The 26,288-nt window shown below is 47.8% G+C and overlaps 1 protein-coding gene across 8 annotated transcripts in view; it reads left to right on the forward strand.

Annotated features, from left to right (window-relative positions):
* GRAMD2A (GRAM domain containing 2A) overlaps positions 1–26,288 on the forward strand; it is a 42,963-nt gene that overhangs the window by 6,762 nt on the left and 9,913 nt on the right. Inside the window, exon 1 of one of the 8 annotated variants that reach the window (XM_074392713.1) lies at positions 10,926–26,133. The exons of 5 other annotated variants lie outside the window; for them this stretch is intronic. In XM_074392713.1, the coding sequence (XP_074248814.1) occupies positions 26,129–26,133 (5 nt within the window). In that variant the 5' untranslated portion in view covers positions 10,926–26,128. Of the gene's footprint in view, positions 1–10,925; positions 26,134–26,288 lie in introns of those variants that run through there. 2 more of the 8 variants (XM_074392714.1, XM_074392715.1) reach the window with 2 other exon arrangements.

Here is a 26,288-nt window from a genome sequence, read left to right on the forward strand (position 1 = left end):
CTGAGGTCAGGAGTTCAAGAGCAGCCTGGCCAACATGGTGAAACCTTGTCTCTCCTAAAAAAATACAAAAATTAGCTGGGCCTGGTGGCAGGCACCTGTAATACCAGCTACTCGGGGGGCTGAGGCAGGAGAACCGCTGGAACCCAGGAGGCAGAGGTTGCAGTGAGCCAAGATCATGCCCTTGCACTCCAGCCTGGGTGAAAAGAGCGAAACTGTGTCTTAAAAAAAAAAAAAAAAAAAAAAAGGCCGGGCGCGGTGGCTCAAGCCTGTAATCCCAGCACTTTGGGAGGCTGAGGCGGGTGGATCACGAGGTCGAGAGATCGAGACCATCCTGGTCAACATGGTGAAACCCCGTCTCTACTAAAAATACAAAAAACTAGCTGGGCGTGGTGGCGCGTGCCTGTAATCCCAGCTACTCAGGAGGCTGAGGCAGGAGAATTGCCTGAACCCAGGAGGTGGAGGTTGCGGTGAGCCGAGATCGCGCCATTGCACTCCAGCCTGGGTAACAAGAGCGAAACTCCATCTCAAAAAAAAAAAAAAATGTGTGTTTCCTCTTGAACTATTTGCTTATCCTGAGGTACAGCCAGTACTAGAAAGGCAGAATAAATACTTGACTCTTTTTTTTTTTTTTTTTCGAATAAAGAAGAGGAAGAAAAAGAGGAAGAGGGAGAGAGAATGGGGGTATTGCTTTATTGCCCGGGCTAGAATGCAATCTAAATATGGGTATGCCTATAATTGTCCTTAATAATGGAGATATAAAAGAAAATGAGAGAAGAGAATAACAAACAAGGAGCCAACCAACATTTCGTTTAAACTTCTAAGTTGATATGATGTGGTACTGATAAGAGTGTATATTTTGTATATTTAAAGTGGAGAGTTCTTTTTTTTTTGAGACGGAGTTTCGCTCTTGTTACCCAGGCTGGAGTGCAATGGCGCGATCTCGGCTCACCGCAACCTCCGCCTCCTGGGTTCAGGCAATTCTCCTGCCTCAGCCTCCTGAGTAGCTGGGATTACAGGCACGCGCCACCATGCCCAGCTAATTTTTTGTATTTTTAGTAGAGACGGGGTTTCAGCGTGTTGACCAGGATGGTCTCGATCTCTTGACCTTGTGATCCACCCGCCTCGGCCTCCCAAAGTGCTGGGATTACAGGCTTGAGCCACCGCGCCCGGCCAAGTGGAGAGTTCTATAAATGTTAATTACGTTTACTTGTTCCAGATCTAGTTCAAGTCCTGGATATCACTGTTAATTTTCTGTCTCATTGATCTGTCTAATATTAATGTTGAAGTCTCCCACTATTATTGTGTGGGAGTCTAAGTGTCTTTATTAGTCTTGTATGTCTGGGTATTCCTGTATTGGGTGTGTATATATTTAGGATCTTTAGCTCTTCTTGTTGTTGCATTGATCGTTTTATCATTATATAATGTCCTTCTTTGCTTCTTTTGATCTTTGTTGCTTAATTGTAACTTCTGCTTTTTATTTATTTATTTTAGCTCTCTGTTTGGTTGGTAAATCCTTCTCCATCCCTTGTTTTGAGTCTTTGTGTATCCTTGAATGTGAGATGGGTCCAGATGCTGCATACTGATTGGTTTTAGTTTTTCATTCAAATTGCCTGTCTTTGGATTGGGGGATTTAGTCAATTTAAATTTAGAATTAATAATAATATATGTGAGTTTAATACTGCCATTTAATATTAGCTGGCTATTTTGCCCATTAGTTGATGTAAATTCTTCATTATATTGATGCTCTTTTTGGTATTTTTTTAGAAAGGCTGATACTGTTTGTTCCTTTCTATGTGTAGTGGTTCTTTCAGAAGCTCTTGTAAAGCAGGCCTGGTGGTGATGAAATCTCTGAGTGCTTGCTTGTTCACAAAAAACTTTATTTTTCCTTCACTTATGAAGCTTAGTTTGGCTGGATGTGAAATTCTTGGTTGAAAGTTCTTTTCTTTAAGGATGTTGAATATTGGTCCCCACTCTCTTCTGGCTTATAGGGTTTCTGCTGAGAGATCTGCTGTAAGTCTGATAGGCTTCCCTTTGTGGGTAACCTGACCTTTCTCTCTGGCTGCCCTTAGTGTTTTCTCCTTCATTTCAACCCTGGTGAATCTGACGATTATGTGCCTTGGAGTTGCTCTTCTTGAGGAATATCTCTGTGGTGTTCTCTGTATTACCTGGAGTTGAATATTATCCTGCCTTACTAGGTCGGGAAAATTTTCCTGAATAATGTCCTGAAGCGTATTTTCCAGCTTGGATTCATTCTCTTCGTCACACTCAGGTACACCTATCAAGCATAGATTAGGTCTTTTCACATAGTCCCATATTTCTTGGAGACTTTGCTCGTTCCTTTTTATCCTTTTTTCTCTAATCTTGTCTTCTTGTTTTATTTCACTGAGTTGGTCTTCGACCTCTGATATCCTTTCTTCTGCTTGATCAATTCGGCTGTTAAAACTTGTGCATACTTCATGAAGTTCTCGTATTGTGTTTTTCAGCTCCATCAATTCACTTATATTCCTCTCTAAATTGTGTATTCTTGTTAACATTTCGTCAAATCTTTCTTCAAAGTTCTTAGTTTCTTTGGATTGGATTAGAACAAGTTCTTTTAATTCACAGAAGTTTCTTATTATCCACCTTTTGAAGTCTGCTTCTGTAATTGGAACACACTCGTTCTCCATCAAGCCTTGTTCCCTTGCTGATGAGGAACTGGGATCCCCTGTTAAGGTAGAGGCATTTCTGATCTTGGGCATTCTCAGCCTTTTTTGACCGTTTTCTTCCCTTCGTTGTAGATTTATCCATCTGTGGTCTTTATAATTACCGTCTTTGTAATTGGGTTTCTGAGTGGACGTCCAACTTATTGATTCTCAGCGCCGAAATCTGAGCAACCCACTGCGCCGACTAAATCAGCGGCGTTAAGATTGATGGTGCTTTTCTGACTCTGCACCAAGATCCGACGCTCCGAGGCGCCGGCAAAACCGCCTCGCCGGTCACAAGAGTCACGCTGGCGACCCGTGGGGCTCCTCCGCTGGGAATCTCCTGGTGCGTGAGCAACAAGAATTCATGTGAAAGTGTGGCGTCCTCTCGTTCTCTGCGCTTTCACTGGGAGCTACAATCCCGAGCTGCTAGTGATCAGCCATCTTGGATCTCTCTAATACTTGACTCTTATTTCCTAGTTTTCAAAATCATGGTATGGGGCCCTAGTATCCACCAAAGGTGACAATGAGTCATTTTGGTTTTGCTATAATCTCATGGGTTTTAACATATTTGATATGTTTTAGTCCATTGTTATTGATTCTCGGATTGTCCCATCTTTAAGTTGGTTCCTGAGTTCTTGAGCCATGACTCTACGCTTTGATGGTTTCCTTAGTTTCTGGTATGATTTTAGACGTTTTAGCTCCTTTATGCATTTCCTCAGATCTGGAATCAGCCATTTCCCCAAGAAGCTGCTTAAATTAAAGGAGTAGCTTCTATCATTTGGGGGTCATAGGCTACATTGAGAATCTAATAAAAGTGAAATGTTCTTTTCCCAGAAACATACCCCTTTGTTCAGACCCAACAATTTTGCCCATAGTTTCAGGAATTCACAGATTCACCCTCCAACTCTTGCCTGGAACCCAGAGGCGTGTAATTTACATTAGATTGTCAACCTGTGTCCTTAATGATGGAAGATCTGGGAGTATGGGAAATAACCAATTGGCCCCATGTGAAAACAGAAACTAGAAAAGTTAATGAATCTTGCAATATAAGAAGACGCAAGAGAAGACAGAGTTGTGGTGCAGACTTTGCCCTGGTCACATCAGCAGTAGAGATCCAGTTTTATCAAGGAAGAAACAGGAGGGACAAAGGTTTGTTCTTTGGTGAAGGATCATTAGCTAGAAGGAGGTTCATCCAGATACTGGGAAGAACTTTCTCATAGTCAGGGCTGCAGGGACAGATCTAATAGATGATATTCATGTACAGGCACACATTTTGAAATTCCTGTTGCCTAGTTACAATGCACCTTTTTTTTTTTTTTTTTTTTTTTAAACATGGGGTTTCACTCTTGTTGCCCAGGCTGGAGTGCAATGGTGTGATCTCGGCTCACTACAACCTTCGCCTCCTGGGTTCAAGCGATTCTCCTGTCTCAGTCTCCTGAGTAGCTGGGATTACAGGCATCCGCCGCCACGCCTTGCTAATTTTGTGTTTTTTACTAGAGATGAGGTTTCTCCATGTTGGCCAGGCTGGTCTCGAACTCCCAACCTCAGGTGATCCGCCTGCCTTGGACTCCCAAAGTGTTGGGATTACAGGTGTGAGCCACTGCGCCCAGCCAATGCACCTTTTTTTTTTTTTTTTACCCACTCGAATGTTTATTTCTTTACATGGAGTTTCTTGATATGGATAACATTGAATAAAGGTTTGGTTTGGTTTTCTCTTTTAAGCCATTCCCAGCCATGTAGTCAATGTGATGCGATAGGACAGCCTGAGCTTTCAGGCAGACCTGGGTTCACATTCTTGCTCCACAAGTTACTACTGAGTTACTTACTACTGCCTCTGAGCCTCCCATTATCCATGTATAAAAGAGACTCACATCTAGCCTGCTCTGGCTGTGTAATTGCCTAGCACACAGTAGGCGCTCACTAAAATGTACTTTCCCTGCAGTGCCTCTAACTTTGGGAACCTGAAATGAGGCTTCTTAGTGATGATTCAGCTACAGCTCTAAGAAAAGCTACCTCTCTTTTCCTTTTCAAGACACAAAGTTCACTTTTGAAAATGAACTTTTTGGTTTTGAGATAATTGTAAATTCAAATTCAATTTTGTAAAATGCTACAGAGAGATCTCATTGTATTCTTCACCCAGTTTTACCACTGGGGGAAATGAATTGTAATAGAAACAACTGAATAGCAATAGAAACAGTATCACAACCAGAAAATTGACATTGATATAATCCATCCACTTTAGTCAGATTTCACTAGTTTTACATACAATCAATTGGGTCTGTTGTGTGTGGACCTGTATTTAGTATTGTGTGATTTTTATCACATGTAGATTTGGCAAAGTTCATTTTTAAAACCAAGCTTTCTTTTTCTGTTGGTTCTGAAAGTTTCCACATAGTGAAGCATGAGATTTTAGGAATTTTGAGGCGTCTATTCGTTAGTAATATCGCAGTACCTTTTGAACAATTGTTTTTCCTGCCTTCTTCTTCTCTTCCTTTTTAAAAATTCTTTTACTAAATGAAAATAGTTTGTTTATTCTGATTATAAAATTCAGGCAAAGTGGCTGGGCATGGTGGATTATGCCTGTAATCCCAGCACTTTGGGAGGCTGAGGCGGGTGGATCACCTGAGGTCAGGAGTTCAAGACCAGCCTGGCCAACATGGTGAAACCCCATCTCTACTAAAAATACAAACACTTAGCCAGCTGAGGTGGCAAGCACCTATAATCCCAGCTACTTGGGAGGCTGAAGCAGGAGAATTGCTTGAAGCCGGGGGTCAGAGGTTGCAGTTAGCCAAGATCGTGCCACTGCACTCCAACCTGGGTGACAGAGCAAGACTCCATCTAAAAAAAAAAAAAATTCAGGCAAAGTATATCAAAAATGCAGAAAAGTATAAAGAAGAAAACAAAAAACATGTAAAATCCCAATTCGTGGAGGAAAATGTTAGAATTGTGAGCATCTTTCCACATATGTTTTCTTAGGCACACTGTTCCACAGAATGCCTTTCCAGTGTTATATAATGCTGTCTTCCATTTTAATATAGACTTTTTAATAAGTTTTAACAAATATTGATAATTTTTTTTTTTTTTTTTTTGAGACAGAGTCTTGCTCTGTTGCTAGGCGCCAGGCTGGAGTGCAGTGGCACTATCTTGTCTCACTGCAACCTCAGCTTCCTGGGTTCAAGCAATGCTCCTGCCTCAGCCTTCCAGGTAGCTGGTACTACAGGCATGTGCCAGCACACCCAGCTAATTTTTGTATTTTTAGTAGAGACAGGGTTTCACCATGTTGGCCAGGATAGTCTCGATTTCTTGACCTTGTGATCCGCCCTCCTCGGCCTCCCAAAGTGCTGGGATTACAGGTGTGAGCCACCGTGCCCAGTGATAAATATTTTTAATGGTTACATAGCCTTCTGTTCTACAAATAAAACATAGTTTGTGCCTTTTTTTTTCTTTTTCTTTTTTTTCTTTTTTTTTTTTTTTTGAGACAGAGTTTCACTCTTGTTACCCAGGCTGGAGTGCAATGGCGCGATCTCGGCTCACTGCAACCTCCGCCTCCTGAGTTCAGGCAATTCTCCTGCCTCAGCCTCCTGAGGAGCTGGGATTACAGGCACGTGCCACCATGCCCAGCTAATATTTTTGTATTTTTAGTAGAGAGGGGGTTTCACCATGTTGTCCAGGATGGTCTTTTTTTTTTTTTTTTTTTTTTTGAGACGGAGTTTCACGCTTGTTACCCAGGCTGGAGTGTAATGGTGCAATCTCGGCTCACTGCAACCTCCGCCTCCTGGGCTCAGGCAATTCTCCTGCCTCAGCCTCCTGAGTAGCTGGGATTACAGGCACGCACCACCATGCCCAGCTAGTTTTTTGTATTTTTAGTAGAGACGGGGTTTCACCATGTTGACCAGGATGGTCTTGATCTCTCGACCTCGTGATCCACCTGCCTCGGCCTCCCAAAGTGCTGGGATTACAGGCTTGAGCCACCACGCCGGGCCCAGGATGGTCTTTATCTCTTGACCTCGTGATCCACCCGCCTCGGCCTCCCAAAGTGCTGGGATTACAGGCTTGAGCCACCGCACCTGGCCAGTTTGTGCCTTATTGATGGAGATTTATAGTATTTCCTTATTTCTCTTCTAACTACACTTTAATGAGCATCCTTATACATTGTAATTTGTGCTCAATTATTTCCTAGTAATAAATTGTTAGAAATGGAATTTACGTGTGTGACAGGTTTCTAGATATAAAATTTATGTACCTTTTCCATATTGTACTATCATACAGGTATGTGAGACTGTTCATTCACCAATATGTTGATCAACATTAGATAGTATTAACTTTAAGTCTTTAAAATCTAAAAAGTTGGCCAGGCGCAGTGGCTGACGCCTGTAATCCCAGCACTTTGGGAGGCTGAGGCAGGTGGATCATGAGGTCAGGAGTTTGAGACCAGCCTGGGCAACACAGTGAAACCTTGTCTCTACTAAAATACAAAAAATTAGCTGGGCACGATGGCAGACGCCTGTAATCCCAGCTACTCGGGAGGCTGAGGTGGGAGAATTGCTTGAACCCAGGAGGCAGAGGTTGCAGTGAGCTGAGATTGTGCCACTGAACTCCAGCCTGAGTGACAGAGCAAGACTCTGTCTCAAAAAAAAAAAAAAAAAATTACGCTTGTTAGGATAAGTTCAAACAAAACAAAGTATATAAAGAGTGAACTTCATCCCTTTATTTTCCTCCTGGATATATTCACAATTGTTTGATGTATACCCTTAAGTATAGTTTTTTATGTGACAGATTATATCATACTGATCTGAACCTACTTTTCTTTTTTTTTTTTTGAGACGAAGTTTTGCTCTTGCTGCCCAGGCTGGAGTGCAATGGCACAATCTCTGCTCACTGCAACCTTCGTCTCCCAGGTTAAAGTGATTCTCCTGCCTCAGCCTCCCAATTAGCTGGGATTACAGGCATGTGCTACCATGACTGGCTAATTTTGTATTTTTAGTAGAGACAGCGTTTCTCCTTGTTGGTCAGGTTGGTCTCAAACTCCCAACTAGAGGTGCCCACCTTAGCCTCCCAAAGTACTGGGCCTTTTTTTTTTTTTTTTTTTTTTTTTGAGACAGAGTTTTGCCCTTGTTACCCAGGCTGGAGTGCAATGGCGCAATCTCGGCTCACCGCAACCTCTGCCTCCTGGGTTCAGGCAATTCTCCTGCCTCAGCCTCCTGAGTAGCTGGGATTACAGGCACGTGCCACCATGCCCAGCTAATGTTTTGTATTTTTAGTAGAGACGGGGTTTCACCATGTTGACCAGGATGGTCTCGATCTCTCGACCTCGTGATCCACCCGCCTCGGCCTCCCAAAGTGCTGGGATTACAGGCTTGAGCCACCGCGCCCGGCCACGGGCCTTTTTTTTTAGACAGAGTTTTGCTCTTATTGCCCAGGGTGGAGTACAGTGGTGCGATCTCGGCTCACTCTACCTCTACCTCCGGGGTTCAAGCGATTCTTCTGCTTCAGCCTCCCCAGTAGCTGGGATTGCAAGTGCCCATCACCCTCGGGTAATTTTTTTTTTTTCAGTATTTTTAGTAGAGATGGGGTTTCACCATGTTGGCCAGGTTAGTCTCAAACTCCTGAGCTCAGGTGATCCATCTGCCTTGGCCTCCCAAAGTGCTGGGATTACAGACGTGAGCCACTGTGCTCAGCCTGTGCCTACTTTTCACTTAAACAATACATGTTGGACTTTTTTTCCATATTAGCCTATATAGGAGTTGTAACCTACTCTTTGTATCAATTTCATAGGAATCCATTATATTGATAAAATACCATTTTGGTATTTCTACTTTTTTTCCCTTAATTGTTAATCATATGAATAATCATATGAATTTCCCATAATTGTTAATTATATGAATATACATTTTTGTCCATTTATTTCCTTACATCAGATTTCTTAAGAAGAGTTGTTGGGTTGGCCGGGCGCGGTGGCTCAAGCCTGTAATCCCAGCACTTTGGGAGGCCGAGGCAGGTGGATCACAAGGTCAAGAGATCGAGACCATCCTGGTCAACATGATGAAACCCCGTCTCTACTAAAAATACAAAAAATTAGCTGGGCATGGTGGTGCGTGCCTGTAATCCCAGCTACTCAGGAGGCTGAGGCAGGAGAATTGCCTGAACCTAGGAGGCGGAGGTTGCGGTGAGCCGAGATTGTGCCATTGCACTCCAGCCTGGGTAACAAGCAAAACTCCATCTCAAAAAAAAAAAGAGTTGTTGGGTTAAACAGTTTGTATTTCTTAAGGCATTTGACGTGTATTAGAAAGGTTAACTCAATCTTTTGTCTTATAATAGGGAATAATGACTATTTTTCATATCCTTGGTAATACTGAGCACTGTAATTTTAGTGTTTACTGGTAACATAGGTAAGATAGATTGTTTTGTAAATTGCTTGTTTATATTCTCTGCTCACTTTTCTATTAGGTTGTTTACCTTTTCTTATTGACATGGATGAGCTCCCTACATATGAAGAATATCAATCCTTCGTCCATTTAAATTTTGATATACGGAAGTTTTAAATCTTTAGGCAATTAAGTCTTTTATGTGTTCTGGGTTTTATATCTTGCTTAGAAAAACTTTTCCTGATGTTTAAAAATATTCTCTTTTATTCCGGCTACTTGTAGATTTAGAAAATATTTAGGTGTTTTATCTCCCTGGATTATCTTTTTGTGAATGGTGGGAGGTAGCCAGTGCCCCAATACTATTATTGGACAACTCATTCTTTCCTTACTTGTATGAAACACGTTCTTCATGATATACTACATTCTCATATACCCATCGGTCATTTTCTGGACTATTTTATGTTCCATTGATTTAGTAATCTTTCCTTGGCCAGTTAATACCTCACTACTTAATTATTCTACCTTTGTTACTTGTTCTGACATCTGGTAAGGCAAAGCTTTTGCATCACTTTCTTTTTCAAAAATTTCTTGCTCTCTTTCACATGTGTGAATATGCACGTACATCCTGTTGGAACATTTACAAATTAATTTGGGGTAAATTTGCTCCTTTAAAACTTTGACTCAGGCCAGGTGTGTTTGATCACACCTGTAACCCCAGCACTTTGGGAGGCCAAGGGAGGTGGATCACCTGAGGTTGGGAGTTCGAGATCAGCCTGGTGAACATGCTGAAACCCCGACTCTACTAAAAATGCAAAAATTACCCAGGCATGGTGGCACATGCCTGTAATCCCATCTACTCTGGAGGTTGAGGCAGAAGAATCGCTTGAACCCAGGAGGCAGAGGTTGCAGTGAGCCGAGATCGTGTCACTGCACTCCAGCCTGGATGACAGAGCAAGACTCCATCTCAAAAAAACAAAAACAGGGCTGGGCGCGGTGGCTCAAGCCTGTAATCCCAGCACTTTGGGAGGCCGAGGCGGGTGGATCACAAGGTCAAGAGATCGAGACCATCTTGGTCAACAAGGTGAAACTCCGACTCCACTAAAAATGCAAAAATTACCCAGGCATGGTGGCACATGCCTGTAGTCCCATCTACTCTGGAGGTTGAGGCAGAAGAATCACTTGAACCCAGGAGGCAGAGGTTGCAGTGAGCCGAGATCGTGTCACTGCACTCCAGCCTGGATGACAGAGCAAGACTCCATCTCAAAAAAACAAAAACAGGGCCGGGCGCGGTGGCTCAAGCCTGTAATCCCAGCACTTTGGGAGGCCGAGGCGGGTGGATCACAAGGTCAAGAGATCGAGACCATCTTGGTCAACAAGGTGAAACCCCGTCTCTACTAAAAATACAAAAAATTAGCTGGGCATGGTGGCGCGTGCCTGTAATCCCAGCTACTCAGGAGGCTGAGGCAGGAGAATTGCCTGAACCCAGGAGGCGGAGGTTGCGGTGAGCCGAGATCGCGCCATTGCACTCCAGCCTGGGTAACAAGAGTGAAACTCCGTCTCAAAAAAAAAAAAAAAAAAAAAAAAAAAATGTTTATGGCTTTCTTTTCATACATTTTCTACGTTTTAAAAGTTTATCCTTAGGCACTTTATATTTTTTGTTGTCATATGAATATAGTTGTTTTCCCACATATACTTTATAACCATATTGTAAATCTACAGGAAAACGATTGATTTCTTTTTTCTTTCTTTCTTTCTTTCTTTCTTTTTTTTTTTTTTTTTTGAGACGGAGTTTCGCTCTTGTTACCCAGGCTGGAGTGCAATGGCGCGATCTCGGCTCACCGCAACCTCCGCCTCCTGGGTTCAGGCAATTCTCCTGCCTCAGCCTCCTGAGTAGCTGGGATTACAGGCACATGCCACCATGCCCAGCTAATTTTTTGTATTTTTAGTAGAGACGGGGTTTCACCATGTTGACCAGGATGGTCTCGATCTCTTGACCTCGTGATCCACCCTCCTCGGCCTCCCAAAGTGTGTTGGGAACAATTGATTTTTATGTTGATCTGTTGATCTTGTAACCGTTAGAATAGTAATTAATTCCATGAGTTAATCATGTGTCTTCCCTGTCACAGCTCTGCCCACTTCACTGCCCAAATATAAAAATATTTGCTCCACTTTCTTATGATTTGTCGTTGATTATGTGTTTAGTTTATCTGACCATCTTCAAATAATAGTCTCCTTTTAACGTGTAAATGAACTTTTAATTTATTTTCTCGCCTGTGTGCGGTGGCTGGAAGCTCCAGGGCAAGGCTGAGTAACAGTGGTGAGAGCAGGCATTCCTAGGAGGGCTCCAGCAGTTAGACAATCTGGAGTTCTCCCTGGAGGAGGAGGTCTCAGGACCCAGCAAACTCCTCAAGACGAGGTCATTGGTCAGGAATCTGAGCGCTCGGCTGGAGCCCGGCCTGGCCTAGCCGCGTTGGCAGGAGCCTGGGCAGGGCGCGCAGCCAGCCCCCAGGCGGGCGTCGTCAGCTGGGCCAGCTATCACGCGCGGTGCAGGCACCGCACCAGGAGGGGGCTCGGAGGGTGCACACGCTCCCTTTCCGAGGGGCTCTGCAGGTGGGGGCGTGGCTGCTGCACCCTGACAGCTCCCCGGCCTGTGCAAACTCTGGCATTGACCACAGCGCCCTTCAAAGGGTCAGTCGGGGCCAGCCGCGCGGGATCAGTGCGGGCGCCGCTTCGGAGCCACTAAGTGTGGCGCTAGAATGGCCGGGCGGGATCGGGGCGGGCGCCTCGGGCGCCGCTTCGGAGCCTCTAAGTGTGGCGCTGGAATGCTGGGTGCGGCTGCCTCGCCAGCTTTCCAGCTCTTTCCAAGGCAGGCGCAGAAAATAGACTTGTGGTTCCTGCCTGTGCTAGCCGAGGGGTGGAGGGGCTGCAGGTGAAGGTTGCTTGGGGAACTGGGGAACCCGGCAATGAGACTGTGGTGAGGGCATCCCCTCCCCGACTGCAAACAACCCCCTGGGGAACCAGGAGAGAAAGATGCGATCCTGTCTACCCATTCTCAGCATCTCCGCGGTCTTTTCCTGCGAGGGAGGGCGGAGGGCAGGTTCCCAGGGGATGTGGCGCTGAGCTGGGCTTGGACTCGGTTTCCAGCTGTCCTCAGCTGCATCCTTGCAGCATCCTCGCTGGTAGACAGAGGCCTGTCTTCACCGTTCATCCCCGGGATGCAGTCACCCGCCTAGGAGAAGAGGAGGAGGAGTAGACCCCACTCTACACCAAAGTTGTCCTAACTAAAGTTACCCATCTGCAGTGGTAAATTCAGGGACTGCCTTTGAGTCCTGCTCTTACTTGGCCTGTCTTCAGACTTCAGCACTGCTTTCCCCTCAGTCTTTTGAAACACTCCTTTGGCTGCCATGACAGCCTTACACCTGGTTTTCTACTTACTGTTTTTTAGTGGAGGCAGGGTTTCACCGTGTTGGCCAGGTTGGTCTTGAACTCCCAATCTCAGGTGATCCACCCACCTTGGCCTCCCAAAGTGCTGGGATTACAGGTGTGAGCCACTGTGCCCGGCTTTTTTTTGTTTGTTTTGTTTTGTTTTTTAATAGAGACGTGGTCTCACTCTGTCGCCCAGGCTGGAGTGCAGGGCACAATCACAGCTCACTACAGCCTTGAACTCCCTGGCTCAGGGGATCCTCCCACCTGTCTCCTGAGTAGCTGGGACTATAGGTGTTCACCACCACACCCAGCTATTTATTTATTTATTTGTATCTTTTGTAGAGACAAGGTCTTCCCATGTTGTGTGGGCTGGTCTCAAACTCCTGGGCTCCAGGGATCCGCCAACCCAGGCCTCTGGACGTGCTGGGGTTACGGGTGTGAGCCACTGCGCCCACCCTCTGTTTCTTGGGCCACTCTCAGAATCTCTTTGCGGACTTCCTCTCTTTCTTCTCCACACAATCTTTAAGATTGTGGTTCTGCAGATCCCACACTTCTCCATTTCTTCTCTCCTTTGCCCTCCCCACCTCTTTGTCTTCATCGAAATGTTGACACAGCACAGAATTCACTTTTTTAACGTGTACAAGTTACTGGTGTTTAGTATATTCACAAAGTTGTACAACTGTCATCTCAAAGAGAAACTCTATGTAAACCATTAGAAGTCACTCCTCATTTCCTCCTTCCTCTCATCCCAGGCAACTACTAATCTATTTTCCGTCTGTGTGGATTTCGTATTTTCGACATTTCCTATACATGGAACCATGCAATATGTGGTCTTCCGTGACTGGCTTCTTAGCATCATATTTTTAAGGTTCTTTCATGTTGAACCTTAATTTTTAATTGGATTATTTGTCTTTTTATTGTTGAGTTGTAGGAGTTCTTTTTTTTTTTTTTTTCCTAGTATGCACAGGCTGGAGTGCAGTGGCATGATCCCAGCTCACGGCAACCTCCGCCTCCTGGGTTCAAGCGATTGTCCTGCCTCAGACCCTGGAGTAGCTGAACTACAGGTATGCACCACCATGCCTGGCTAATTTTTGTATTTTTAGTAGAGACAGGGTTTCATCATATTGGCCAGGCTGGTCTCAAACTCCTGACCTTGTGATTCACCTGCCTCGGACTCTCAAAGTGCTGGAATTACAGGCATGAGCTGCCACGCCCGGCCAAGAGTCCTTTTAGAATAATTTTAAATAGTGGTTAAGAAAAAAAAAAAAAAAAAAAACCCTACCAGCTGGGCACAGTGGCTCATATCTGTAATCCCAACACTTTGGGAGGCTGAGGCAGAAGAATCCCTTCAGGCCAAAAGTTTGAGACCAGCCTGGGCAACATCGAGAAACCCTGTCTCTATAAAGAATACAAAAATTAGCTGGGCTTGGTTGCCTGTGTTTTTATGATCACCTAAGCCCAGGAAGGTTGAGGCTGCAGTAAGCCATGATTGTGCCACTGTACTCCAGCCTGGGCAACAGAGTGCACAGTTCAGTAGTGTTAACTATATTCACATTGTTGTGCAATCTTCAGAACTTTTCATCTTGCAAAACTGAAACTCTATACCCAAAGAACAACTCATTTTCCCCTCTGCCCCCAGGCTCTGAAACCACTATTCTACCTCGTTTCTGTGAATTCAGCTGTTCTAGATACCTCATTTAAGTGGATTCATACATGTTTGTGTTTTCGTGACTGTGTTATCTCACTTAACATAATGTCCTCAAGGTTATAAGTGTTCTTTATATATTCAGGATACTAGTCCCATATTAGACAGATGATTTGCAAATATTCTCTCCCATTCTGTGGACTGTCTTTTCACTTTCTTGATAATATTAGCAGCATAAACATTTCTAATTTTGATGAGATCCAATTTATTTGTTTTTTTCCTTCTGTTTCTTATGCTTTTGGTGTCATATCTAAGAGATCATTGCCTGATAGGTCATAAAGATTTACACCTTTGTTTTCTTTTTTTTTTTTTGAGACGGAGTTTCGCTCTTGTTACCCAGGCTGGAGTGCAATGGCACAATCTCGGCTCACCGCAACCTCCGCCTCCTGGGTTCAGGCAATTCTCCTGCCTCAGCCTCCTGAGTAGCTGGGATTACAGGCACGCACCACCATGCCCAGCGAATTTTTTGTTTTTAGTAGAGACGGGGTTTCACCATGTTGACCAGGATGGTCTCGATCTCTTGACCTTGTGATCCACCCTCCTCGGCCTCCCAAAGTGCTGGGATTACAGGCTTGAGCCACCGCACCCGGCTCTTTTAAGAGTTTTATAGTTTTAGCTCTGACAAATTTTGGCTAATTTTTTTTTTTTTTTTTTTTTGAGACAGAGTCTCACACTGTCACCCAGGCTGGAGTGCAGTGGTGTGATCTCAGCTCACTGCAACCTCTGCCTCCCAGGTTCAAACAATTCTCTTGCCTCAGTCTCCCAAGTAGTTGGGGCTACAGGCATGTGCCATCATGCCCGGCTAATTTTGGCATTTTTAGTAGAGACGGGGTTTCACCATGTTGGCCAAGCTGATCTCAAACTCCTGACCTCAAGTGATCCACCCTCCTCGGCCTCCCAAAGTGCTGGGATTATAGGCGTGAGCTACCGCACCCGGCCAAATTTTGGGTAATTTTTGTATACAGTATGAGCTAAAGGTCCATTGTTTTTCTTTTCCAAGTGCATATTCAGTTGTCCCAGCATGATTTGTTGAAAAGACTTTTCTTTCCCCTTACCTCTTGGCATTCTTGTTGATAGTTTCTGTTCTCTGTGTGCCCACTTTCCCTGGTGCAGCCTTACTACCTCTTCTCACTTATGGGCCAGTAACTCACAAATGTATCCCTCCTGCCTAAACCCTTCTTCTGAGCCTCTTACTCATATATAGCTTGACATCTCCACTTAAATGTCTCTCACCCGTGTTCAAGGCTGAACTCGTGACTGCTTCTTCCAACTAGGCTTTTCTTCTCGTCTATTTTTACCCTGTTTATTCTCAGCATGAGAGCCCACTGTCCTACTCGCTTAAGCCAGAAATCTAGTCATACTTGACACCTTCTTCTTTCTACCTCTCATCCAATTCCTCACCAAGTCAGATAGATTCTGTTTGGAAATATATATTCCGAAGCCATCTCTGGCCCTCCATCACCACTACTACCCAGTCCAAGACATCATTCCGCTGCTGGGCTACAGCCATGCACCTGATCTCTCTCCATGGAAAACTGTGAACACACACAAAGGATGTGAGAGTTGTACAGTGCGTCCCCATGTATCCATCGCCCAGTTAAAATAACCATCAACCTAAGTCATTCCTGCTTCATCAATATTCACCCTCTGCTCCCCTGCCCCACTTCCAGGGGATTACTTTGAAGCAATTTATTTATTTAGAGACAGAGTCCTGCTGTGTCCCCCAGGCTGGAGTGCAGTGGCATGATCTCGGCTCACCACAACCTCTGCCTCCCTGGTTTAAGCAATACTCTTCAGCCCCCCAAGTAGCTGGGACTACAGGCGGCTAATTTTTGTATTTTTAGTAGAGACGGGGTTTTGCCACGTTGGCCAGGCTGGTCTTGAACTCCTGACCTCATGATCCACCCGCCTCGGCCTCCCAAAGTGTTGGGATTATCGCCATGAGCCACTGTGCCCGGTTGCCTGGTCTTGAAGCAGATTATTAACACACAAAGTTGATCGTATACTTCCCTGTTTAAATCTCTTCCTTGGTTCCCCATTGCTTTTAAGATAATGACCAAAACCATTATGGAGGCCCAGGGGCCCTGTGTGGTCTGGCCCTGCCAACCCCTCCAGCTTCGTTGCTCACCGCTTCACTGCTCGCCTCTGCCCTCCAGACCCAAAGGCTCTATTTAGCTTCCCCACACGTGCTGCAAACTTCTGGCCTTGGGGCCTTTGTACATGCCAACCCCTCTACAGTGATTCTCTCCACCCAGCATCCTCCTTCTCCATCTGGCTAGCATCCCTCGGAGATGAACTCCAATGCTGCGCTTCTTCAGAAATGTTTTCCTTGCCCTCCGTGGTTGAGTCAGGATCCCCTGATAGAGATCCCTCCTGGGATGGGGGTTCTTCTGACCACAGAGGGCCAGCGGCCATCTGCAGTTTATACACTTCCTGGCCTCTGCTTTTTTCCTTCAGACAATACTTGTTGTCTCTCTTGGGCTGTGACTTTCGTGCCCTTTGCAGAGGAGTCACTGAGGCCCAGAAAGGAAGAGCGGCTTACTAAAGACCCCTTAGCAGTGTGAAGCAGGTCCAGGCCTGCATCCTGTCTTCCGTCCCCAGCCCCAGGCTCTTTCAGGACCCCAAGACCCTTCACACTTGCCTGTGGTCCTGAGAAGAGCCTGATGGGTCCACAAAGCCAGATTGGTGCTGAGGTGGGTGTCCCAGGGTGGTTAGGATAGGCTATCTGGACAGTATCTACGGGGGGACAGAACTGACGTGTCCCCAGAGTAGCCACAGCCCCTGGCAGCCCTGAGTGGGGGCGTCTGAGCGGCTAAGCCTGTCTGCGCCTCCCCTACCACCCACTCAGCATGCCCAGCCGGAGGGCGGCCACCAAGAGCACAGGGGCGCTCTGTTCCTTAATGAATGCAAGTCTGTTTTTAGACCTGAATGACCAGCTTCTTGTCTGGAAATGGCCAAGCGTCAAGTGGCCTGCCAAGAAAAAGTGGTCTATGCGCAGACCCAGGGGTGCCAGCTCAAATAGATGCCGCTCCAGCAGTGGGTACGATGGGCCGAGGCCAGCAGCCAGCAGGGTACTCTGTTGGGCTGGCCCTGTGATCTGGCCTGGGCTTTGCAGGAAATCCTGGATGTGCCCCAGGAGGAAAGCTTCCCGTTTCAGCTGTTTGTCCCTGTCTGTCTCCGTGGCGACTGTTCTCACTCTACAGGCCTTTAAGCTCTGGGCAGGAGAGGGCAGCAACTGCTGTCCTCTAACCTCTGGTGGAGAGACGAGGAGAGAGAGAGGGACCCTGAGTGTGGCTGGGCCTGAGCTGTGGTTGTGCCTCTGGGCCCATGAGTGTGGGAGGCCGTCACTGGGTGTGGCCCAGGTATAGAGAGGGCCTTGCTGTGGCTGGCTCCTTGGGCTGTAGTCCCAGTGGAAAAATTCAGGCATGGAGGCCATGTATGGAGCTTTCTGGGTGCCTCGGAGGCCCAGTGGTGCCCCCATCTTCACTTGCTGTGGGTAGATGCCTCTCTAGGTATCCTTCAAGGACGTGATGGCAGTCAGTGGTGCTAGTGGGGGGTGTGCGCTGCTCAGTGGGCAGGGCTGTGAGTGTCCCCAGCTCCACCCCAGACTGAGTCATAGTAGCCCTGAAGATCTGCAGGTCAGAGAGGGGATTTTTTTTTCTTTTTGCCATTTTGTAGTGACACAAACTCAGAAGGAGTTCATGGGCATCCCAAGGGAGCAGACCCTCTCCACGCTCTCCTATACTGGAGGCCTGGCCCATGGCCCCCTGCTTCTCTCTACCTCCCGCCCCGTCTTCTCTCACTCTAGAGCCAGTCTCCAGGGACACCCAGAGGTTCTGCTCGAGGAGAGCTGCAGCTCGCACCTGCCCGGCTCTCTTGCCTGTCCACTCCTGGCTGCACACCTCCACACCTCCACATCTTGGATTTCCCAGTTAGGATTCCTCAGGAAGGGAATCTGATGAGCCAGCTCATCTTTCCACTCTAAAGAGGCTGCTGGTCAGCTTGCGATGGCTTTGCCTGGGTCTGGAGCACACCCTGCTTCCACCGGCTGTGGCCAGGGTCACTTGGTAGGTCTTAGGAGGACAGGCCTCTGGCCCTCAACATCCCCGCTTCATCTCAGAGCTGTTAGAGGCAGTGAAGGGAGAGCAAGCCCGTTCCTGGCCTGGGTGTTCTCAGAACTCTTCCTGGAGGATAGGATCGTGGCAAGGCTGAGTTCCTGCCCTTCTGGAGCCCTCTGCCAGGGTAGCTGAGTGGGACCCCAATTCACTAAGCCTCACCCCATGACAGTCAGTATGAGTGAGACTCAATTATGAGATTTTTCTTCCCTCCAGTCAGTGGAAAGGACAAAGCAGTTGTCCTAGATATAGAATGTCACCTGAGAAAATAAAAAGGGAGGTGGAGCTTCCATGAAAGTGCAAGACATTATTTTTGCAAAAGAAGGAAATTAACTTATGAGCCTGCCTCTCTCCATAGAATCCTAGTGTGCCATTCGGAATGGTCTTCTCACCCAGTTTCTGACTGTGAGGGGGCACTGTGGCCCTGAGAGAACATGGGGAGTCTCTCAGGAAGGATACAGCGTGGTTCAGAGCCAGCCTCTGTCACCTGGAAAAGCTTGTCTTCTGACTTCCGTGGTACAACCTAGGAAATGGGCTCCCAGGCCTCAAAAGATGAAGGAAATCTTATTGGCAGTGGGGTTCCCTGCCTTGCTAAGGACGCTTCTGAAACTCAAAAGGGCCAGGGTGAAGGCTCAGGAGCGTCAGGACCCCAGATCCAGGGCCCAGGCAGGTGGATTGGCCTTGGAGAGCAGCCACAGAGAAGGGAGGGGTGGGGGCAGGATTCTTCCTGTGGTTTTTTAGTTGGCTGGGGGTTTACAACCACCTGGGAGCCTTTAAAAGTTAAAGCCAGCCAGGTGTGGTGGCTTATGCCTATAATCCCAGGACTTTGGGAGACCAAGTTAGGCAGATCACTTGAGGTCAGGAGTTTGAGACCAGCCTGTCCAACATGGTGAAACCCCGTCTCTACTAAAAATACAGTAATTAGCCGGGCATGTTGACACATGCCTGTAGTCCCAGCTACTCAGGGGGCTGAGGCTTCAGTGAGCCGAGATTATGCCACTGCCCTCCAACCTGGGTGACAGAGGGAGACTGTGTCTCAAAAAGAAAAAAGAAAAGCTGAACACACACCTGTCTTGTGACCTAGCACTTCTGATCCTAAGTGTTTACCCATAGAAGTGAATACTTGCGTGCACAAGACTTGTACTAGAATGTTCATAGCAGTTTCATAAGAGGCAAAAACTGGAAACTGCCCAGATGTCCATCAATAGTAAAACAAATAAATTGTGGTCTATCCATATTTCAAACGCATTGCTGAATAAAAGCAGACACATACACGTGTATGTATGGTATGACTCCATTCATGTAAAGTCCCAAAAGAAGCAAAGCACTCTGTCGTGTTGGCTTCAGGCCAGGAGTTCCAGACTAGCCTGGGCAACATAGCAAGACCTTATCTCTATTAAAAAAAAGAAAAAGAAGGCCGGGCGCGGTGGCTCTCGCCTGTAATCCCAGCACTTTGGGAGGCCAAGGCGGGTGGATCACGAGGTCAAGAGATTGAGACCATCCTGATCAACAAGGTGAAACCCCATCTCTACTAAAAAAAAATACAAAAATTAGCTGGGCATGGTGGCGCGCACCTGTAGTCCCAGCTAATCGGGAGGCTGAGGCAGAAGAATTGCCTGAACCCAGGAGGTGGAGATTGCGATGGGCCGAGATCGCACCATTGCACTCCAGCCTGGGTAACAAGAGTGAAACTCCGTCTCAAAAAAAAAAATAAATAAATAAATAAAAGAAAATAGCTGGGCATGGTGGCATACCCCTGTAGTTTCAGCTACTTGGGAGGCTTTATGCAGGAGGCTCACTTGAGCCATAGGAAGTTGAGATGATTGCACCGCTGTGTTTCAGCCTAGGCAACAGAACAAGACCCCATCTCTTAAAAAAAAGCACTGCAGGTGATTCTAATGTGCACCCAGCAGGCTACACTTTAGAGTTAAAAGGAGAGCGTCCTTTCTCCCTGAAGTAGGAGGTCAGCTGCGTGAGAGGTGAGGTGGAGTAGGGAGACCTTGGTGGGGGGATCTGGAGCAGCCACTAGAGGGGAGAGCGGAGGTCCCCAGCCTATTGAGTCCCAGGACAGACGTCCACGAAGCTTCCTGTCCTTGGATGGCTATTTCCGTGGTTTCTGAGTTTGTACTGTCGGGACCTGCTGCCATGATGTGTTTTTGTTTGGAAGAGAAGAGTTTTGTTTTCAGGTCTCCGCTTGGAGCTTGCTGGGGCCGAGCGTCCTGGCTGGCTGCACAAGAGGGTGGAGCTGTCATTTGGCTTGGCCTTGAGAAGAGTTGGCAGGACCCACAGGGTCCACAAGAAGTCAACTTGGGAGAGTGCGGTCACCTCCACGGAGGAGGGGATGCCCAAGGGGGCCACCCCACCCCAGCTGAGGGGAAGGCCCTGCCTGTGACCACGCAGGCCTGGCTGTTTGTGCTTCGGCATCAGCCACAGGCTTGGCCACTGCCAGAGGCTTGGATGAGTACTGGAGGGAGGTTTGCCCTGTGGTTAGGAAGGGCTGGGCATGGGGAAGGGGGCTGGGAAGGTGGGGGAGTGTTGCCAGGGTATGGCCCACCCAGGGGCATGCAGCCCAGTGGTGGCAGGAGGGGCCCAGCCTGTGCTTTTACGCAAATACCCCATCCTGCCTGGGCCCTTTATTCTTTTCTTGCATCTCCTACCTCCCATCCGAGTTCCCCTTTGATCAGTCAACCACCGTGGGCTGAGTGCCTTGAGGAACCGGACCAGGCCTCCTGGAGGGAAGGCCCCTGCTGTGGGGGACCCTGTCAGCTCCTGTCCAGCCTCTGCCCTCCTTTCCTGCTGGGTGTGTCATTCTCTCTGCCCCCTCACTTTCACAGCCTTGCTTTTTCCTTTCTGTCTCCCTTTTGGGGTGTCACCTCTCTTTCCCTGTCTCCTTCCTTCATTCAGCAAACACTGGGTGCTGGCTGTATGCTGGGGATACAGAGATGTGCGGAACGCACCCCTGCTGGAGCTCAGAGTCTACTGGGGGGACACAGATGTGTAAACAGACAAGCAGAGTCTGGTGTGGTAAGTGCCGGGGCAGCAGCCTGCAAGAAGGGACAGTGGACCACAGAAGGGGGAGTGAGCCCCTGTGCTGGGGGAAACCAGGGAAGACTTCACAGAGGTGGTGACATTTCACCTGGGGCTTGAAAGATGACTGGGAACTCCCCAGGCAGATAAGCATGAGAAGGGTAAGCAGGTGAAGTGCACAGGGGTGAAGGACTGCTTCAGTGTGGAAGCGGAGGTGCTGGGCTGCACTGCAGCGTAGGGAATGTCGGGGATGAGGCTGGACAGTAGGAAGGTCTGGGGAGCCAGCTGAAGAAGTGACGGGAAATGAAGAAGGAGCGTCAGCAGGAGAGTGACGGGATCAGACCCGGGCCCCAGCTGGCCCTCTGGGCAGTGTGGACCCGCATGGCCGGAGGCAGGTTCGCTCAGGAAGCTGTTGCCAGCATCCGGGAAGAGGACTGTGATCTGGGTTTGCATCGTGTCGCAGGAATGAGAAAACAGATGGTTTCCTGGGTTATCTCGGAGGGACCTGAGGGCTTGATTGGCTTTGGGGGTTGGGAGAAGAAATGAGTGGAGTATTCTGGCCTGGGTAACTGTGGAGAGGCTGGAGCCTTTCACAGACATTGGATGCTCAGGAGGAAGTGGGTTTGGGGGCTGCTGCTGAGCTCACCTGCATGGATGCGTCTAGATGGCAGTGTGTGAAGCGCGGGAGGGCGTAGGTGTCAAGGTTACAGAGGTAGGCTTGGGAGCATCTACCTGGTGTGGGTATTTGGAGCCTGGGGAGGTGTGCAGAGTGCCTGGGTCAGTTGCACCATGAGGCACCTAGCCTCCTGCGTATCTGGGCTCCTCGCTCACCGCCCCCTCCTCTCCTGCCCTCTGTGTCTCCCCATTCTTGACATCTCCCTGTGCTAGGTGCCCTCCCTACCCTCTGGCAGCTCCTCAGACTGGGGGACCCCCTACCTGGCTCGTGGTGTGAAAAGCTCAGGGAGTATTTTTTGCTGCATGGGGCTGGAGAGCAGGCAGACACCTGCTGTGCCCTCTAGGGAGGGGCTTTCCTGCCTCCAGACCAGGCTCAGCTGGGGGAAGGAGCCTCATCTGAAGATTTCCAATCTTTTGTATCCCCTCTAATGTCAAAATACTGCTACTCCGCTGCTCCATACCTCTCATGACAGAAATTAAGAGTTTTTTGTGGCTTCCAGGACCCCTGAGGGGAACTCCACAGTGGGGGCGTGGGGATGGGACGGATGAGGAAGAGGGGTGGTTCACGACCCACAGGCACGAACATCTAGCGTGAGGAAAACTCAGAGGAGAACTGACAGCAGCTGCCTGCAGGGTTGGGCGCCAGGCTGGGCCTGTGCTCTTGAAGCCTCCTTGGCCCTCTGGGTCCAGGCCCAGCTGGTCACTGGGTGTCCCCTGCCTGACTGGTTCTGCTGGTGAGTGCTCAGTCACCACTCTGCCCCAGACTTCATGTGGCACTCACTGCCCCCACTTCATTTTCATTCATCAAAATAAACACTACAGGGGAGAAGACACCACTATTCAGTGGAAAGTGAACTGAAGATTGTTTTGGCAGTAGGCAGGGTTTCTGAGCCAATAGCATTATCAGCAGAGAGAGAGGAGGGACTGGGTCCAATGGGCAAATGTAAAGGAGTGGATTGCAACCATTCCCTTGGCCCCATGTAAAGGAGTTGTTTTGTTTTTGTTTTTTTTAAAGACAGTTTCCCTGGTCTCCCAGGCTGGATAGAAGTACAATCTGGCCCAGGTTCAAGTGATTCTCCTGCCTCAGACCCCTAAGTAGCTGGGATTATAAGCACTTACCACTATGCCCAGCTGATTTTTGTATTTTTAGTAGAGACGGGGTTTCACCATGTTGGCCGGGCTGGTCTTAAACTCCTGACCTCAAGTGATGCACTTGCCTCAGCCTCCCAAAGTGCTGGGATTACAGGCATGAGCCACCACACCTGGCCAGGAGTTGCCTTTTAATTTAAAGAGACTTGAAAGTCGATTGGGCTTGGATTAATATTCTTAATATTCTTCTTTAGAAAGAAAAAAATAAAAATAAATAATAAAAAAATTCTTAATAAAGAATTTACAGGGTGGGCATGGTGGCTCATGCCTGTAATCCCAGCACTTTGGGAGGCCAAGGCGGGTGAATTACCCGAGATCAGGAGTTCAAGACCAACCTGGCCAACATAGTGAAATCCCAACTCTACTAAAAAAAAATACAAAAATTAGCTGGATGTGGTGGCAGGCGCTGTAATCCCAGCTACTCGGGAGGCTGAGGGGCCACTGCACTCCAGCCTTCGCAAGAGAGTAAGACTCTTTCAAAAAAAAAAAAAAAAAAAAAGCTAGGCATGGTGGCTCACACCTGTAATCCCAGCACTTTGGGAAGCTGAGGTGGGAGGATTGCTTGAGCTCAGGAGTTTAGGACCAGTCTGGGCAACACAGTGAGATACCATGCTCCCACCCCCCACTACAAAAAAATTAAAAACTTAGCCAGGCATGGTGGTGCATGCCTGTAGTCCTAGCTACCTGGGAGTCTGAGATGGGAAGATCATTTGAGCTCGGGAGGTTGAGGCTGCAGTGAGCCGAGATCGCACCACTGTACTCTAGCCTGGGTGACAAAGTAAAACCCTGTTTCAAAAAAAAAAAAAAAAAATTGTGTATAAGACAATTCTTATAGACAGTTCGCAGATGAAATTCCAGTGGTTAATAATTGGAAAAAAAGTGTTCAACCTACCACTAAGCAGAAATACAAATGAAAACATTTTTACCTATTGGATTTGCAAAGGTGAGCAAGAGACAATATCTGGAGAAGGGCCTGAATGTGGGGAAATAGGTACCCTCATGTCGTGCTGACAGCTGGGTTAACTGGAATAGCATCTGTTTATTCTCAGTCCACTAATTTTACTTCTGAGAATCTATCTCAGAAATGGAAAGTGAGTGACATGGGAAATTCCTCATGAAATCGGGTTAAGCACGCAAATTATAGGTTATATAACCATTTACACAGGTTATGTTTATGCATACATTTTTTCTTTGGGTGATTCTTGGGGAATCTTACAGGTGACTTTGATCTTATATATATCTTTACATATTTTCTGTCATGAGGTTTAAAAATCAAGGTGGGGGCCGGGCGCGGTGGCTCAGTCCTGTAATCCCAGCACTTTGGGAGGCCGAGGCGGGTGGATCACGAGGTCAAGAGATCGAGACCATCCCGGTCAACATGGTGAAACCCCGTCTCTACTAAAAATACAAAAAATTAGCTGGGGATGGTGATGCGTGCCTGTAATCCCAGCTACTCAGGAGGCTGAGGCAGGAGAATTGCCTGAGCCCAGGAGGCGGAGGTTGGGTTGCGGTGAGCTGAGATCGCGCCATTGCACTCCAGCCTGGGTAACAAGACCAAAACTCCGTCTCAAAAAAAAAAAAAAAAGCCGGGCGCGGTGGCTCAAGCCTGTAATCCCAGCACTTTGGGAGGCCGAGGCGGGTGGATCACGAGGTCAAGAGATCGAGACCAGCCTGGTCAACATGGTGAAACCCCGTCTCTACTAAAAATACAAAAAATTAGCTGGGCATGGTGGCGTGTGCCTGTAATCCCAGCTACTCAGGAGGCTGAGGCAGGAGAATTGCCTGAACCCAGGAGGCGGAGGTTGCGGTGAGCCGAGATCGTGCCATTGCACTCCAGCCTGGGTTAACAAGAGCGAAACTCCGTCTCAAAAAAAAAAAAAAAAAAGAAAGAAAAAATCAAGGGGGAAAAAACCTCTGTGCAGTGTGACATGATGAAACCAAATAAATCCAGAAATCAACTTTGAGAGTCAAAGGGTCAAATGTCTAGCAGTCTGTCACTTCACAAGACTGTGGTCGGTACATGTTGATATATGTGGCAAAATCCTCTAAGATTGAGGACAGAGGTAAGCAGGCCACATGGCCATGGCTGGGCTGATTTCGTGGGTGAGGTCACCTGGCTCTTCACTGTGTAATACTTGAGACGGGCTGTCCCCTGTCAGGACTGAGTTTCCTAATCTGTATAATGCTATGGGGGCAGGTGTGACTAAATAAATCTCTGAGGGTCCTGGCAGATCTTGGGTAGAGGTGATAGCCCTGTTCTTGAAGAGAACTTTGACTCGCCTCAATTGTGGAGCAGAGTGTGGCTGAGCATTAAGGTTTGTAGGTTTCAGGCTCCAGCTCCTAATCTGCTGTGGGACCACAACACTTGACATTGTTACCTGTTCCTGACCACCACTTTGGCCCAGCATCGCCCTGCTTCTTCGGCCACCGTCTCTTTCTTAGTCAGCTCCTGGGCCGACGCGGTTGGGGCTGGATTGACGACTCAGGCTTTACTGATTTGAAGCCTGGAGGAGCAGGAACAGGGTAATGATTCTTTGGAGTGTTTAGTGGAGGCAGGAACTCAAAGGCCATTGGGGAGCCCCACCTGCCCAGGGAGACAGGATCTGTTCCCTCCCAGGCCCTCTCTCAGGGACATTTTTGAGATGGTTTGTTTGGCTCTTATCACTGAGCTGTCCGACTGCCTGAAGTGACTAAGCCCACTTCCTGCTATAAGACGGCTCCTCCCCTCCTGGCCACACATCTGTAGGCTGACACGCGTCCACCTCCCACACCTTCAGCGCATCAGCTCCAGAGCTTCGATAAGGCCTCCTGTGCTCAGCCTCCTTTCCTGGAACTGGACAGTTTTCAGCCATGCTGCCCGGGTACTCTGGAAACTTGTTTTCGGCATGAGCAACTCTCAGCGTCCTCCCTTGCAGTGTGCCTCCTGAAGGGTAGAGCTAGAGGCCTCACTCGGCCTGGCCTGCGAGCTGCCTGGCACTGGAGATGAGGTAGACAGGTTGATTTTCCTACCAGCCTAGGCATAAGCAGAACTTCTGGCTTTCGGGAAAGACACCGTGTGAGACCCCCCACTCCACTCCGTCAGCTGTCCCAGACTCTGCCTGCACTGCTGCCTCTGAACTGTGAGGTCTTCAATATCACCCTG

This window comes from Saimiri boliviensis, chromosome 2 (assembly GCF_048565385.1).
Source record: "Saimiri boliviensis isolate mSaiBol1 chromosome 2, mSaiBol1.pri, whole genome shotgun sequence".
NCBI classification, from domain to species: Eukaryota; Metazoa; Chordata; class Mammalia; order Primates; family Cebidae; genus Saimiri; species Saimiri boliviensis.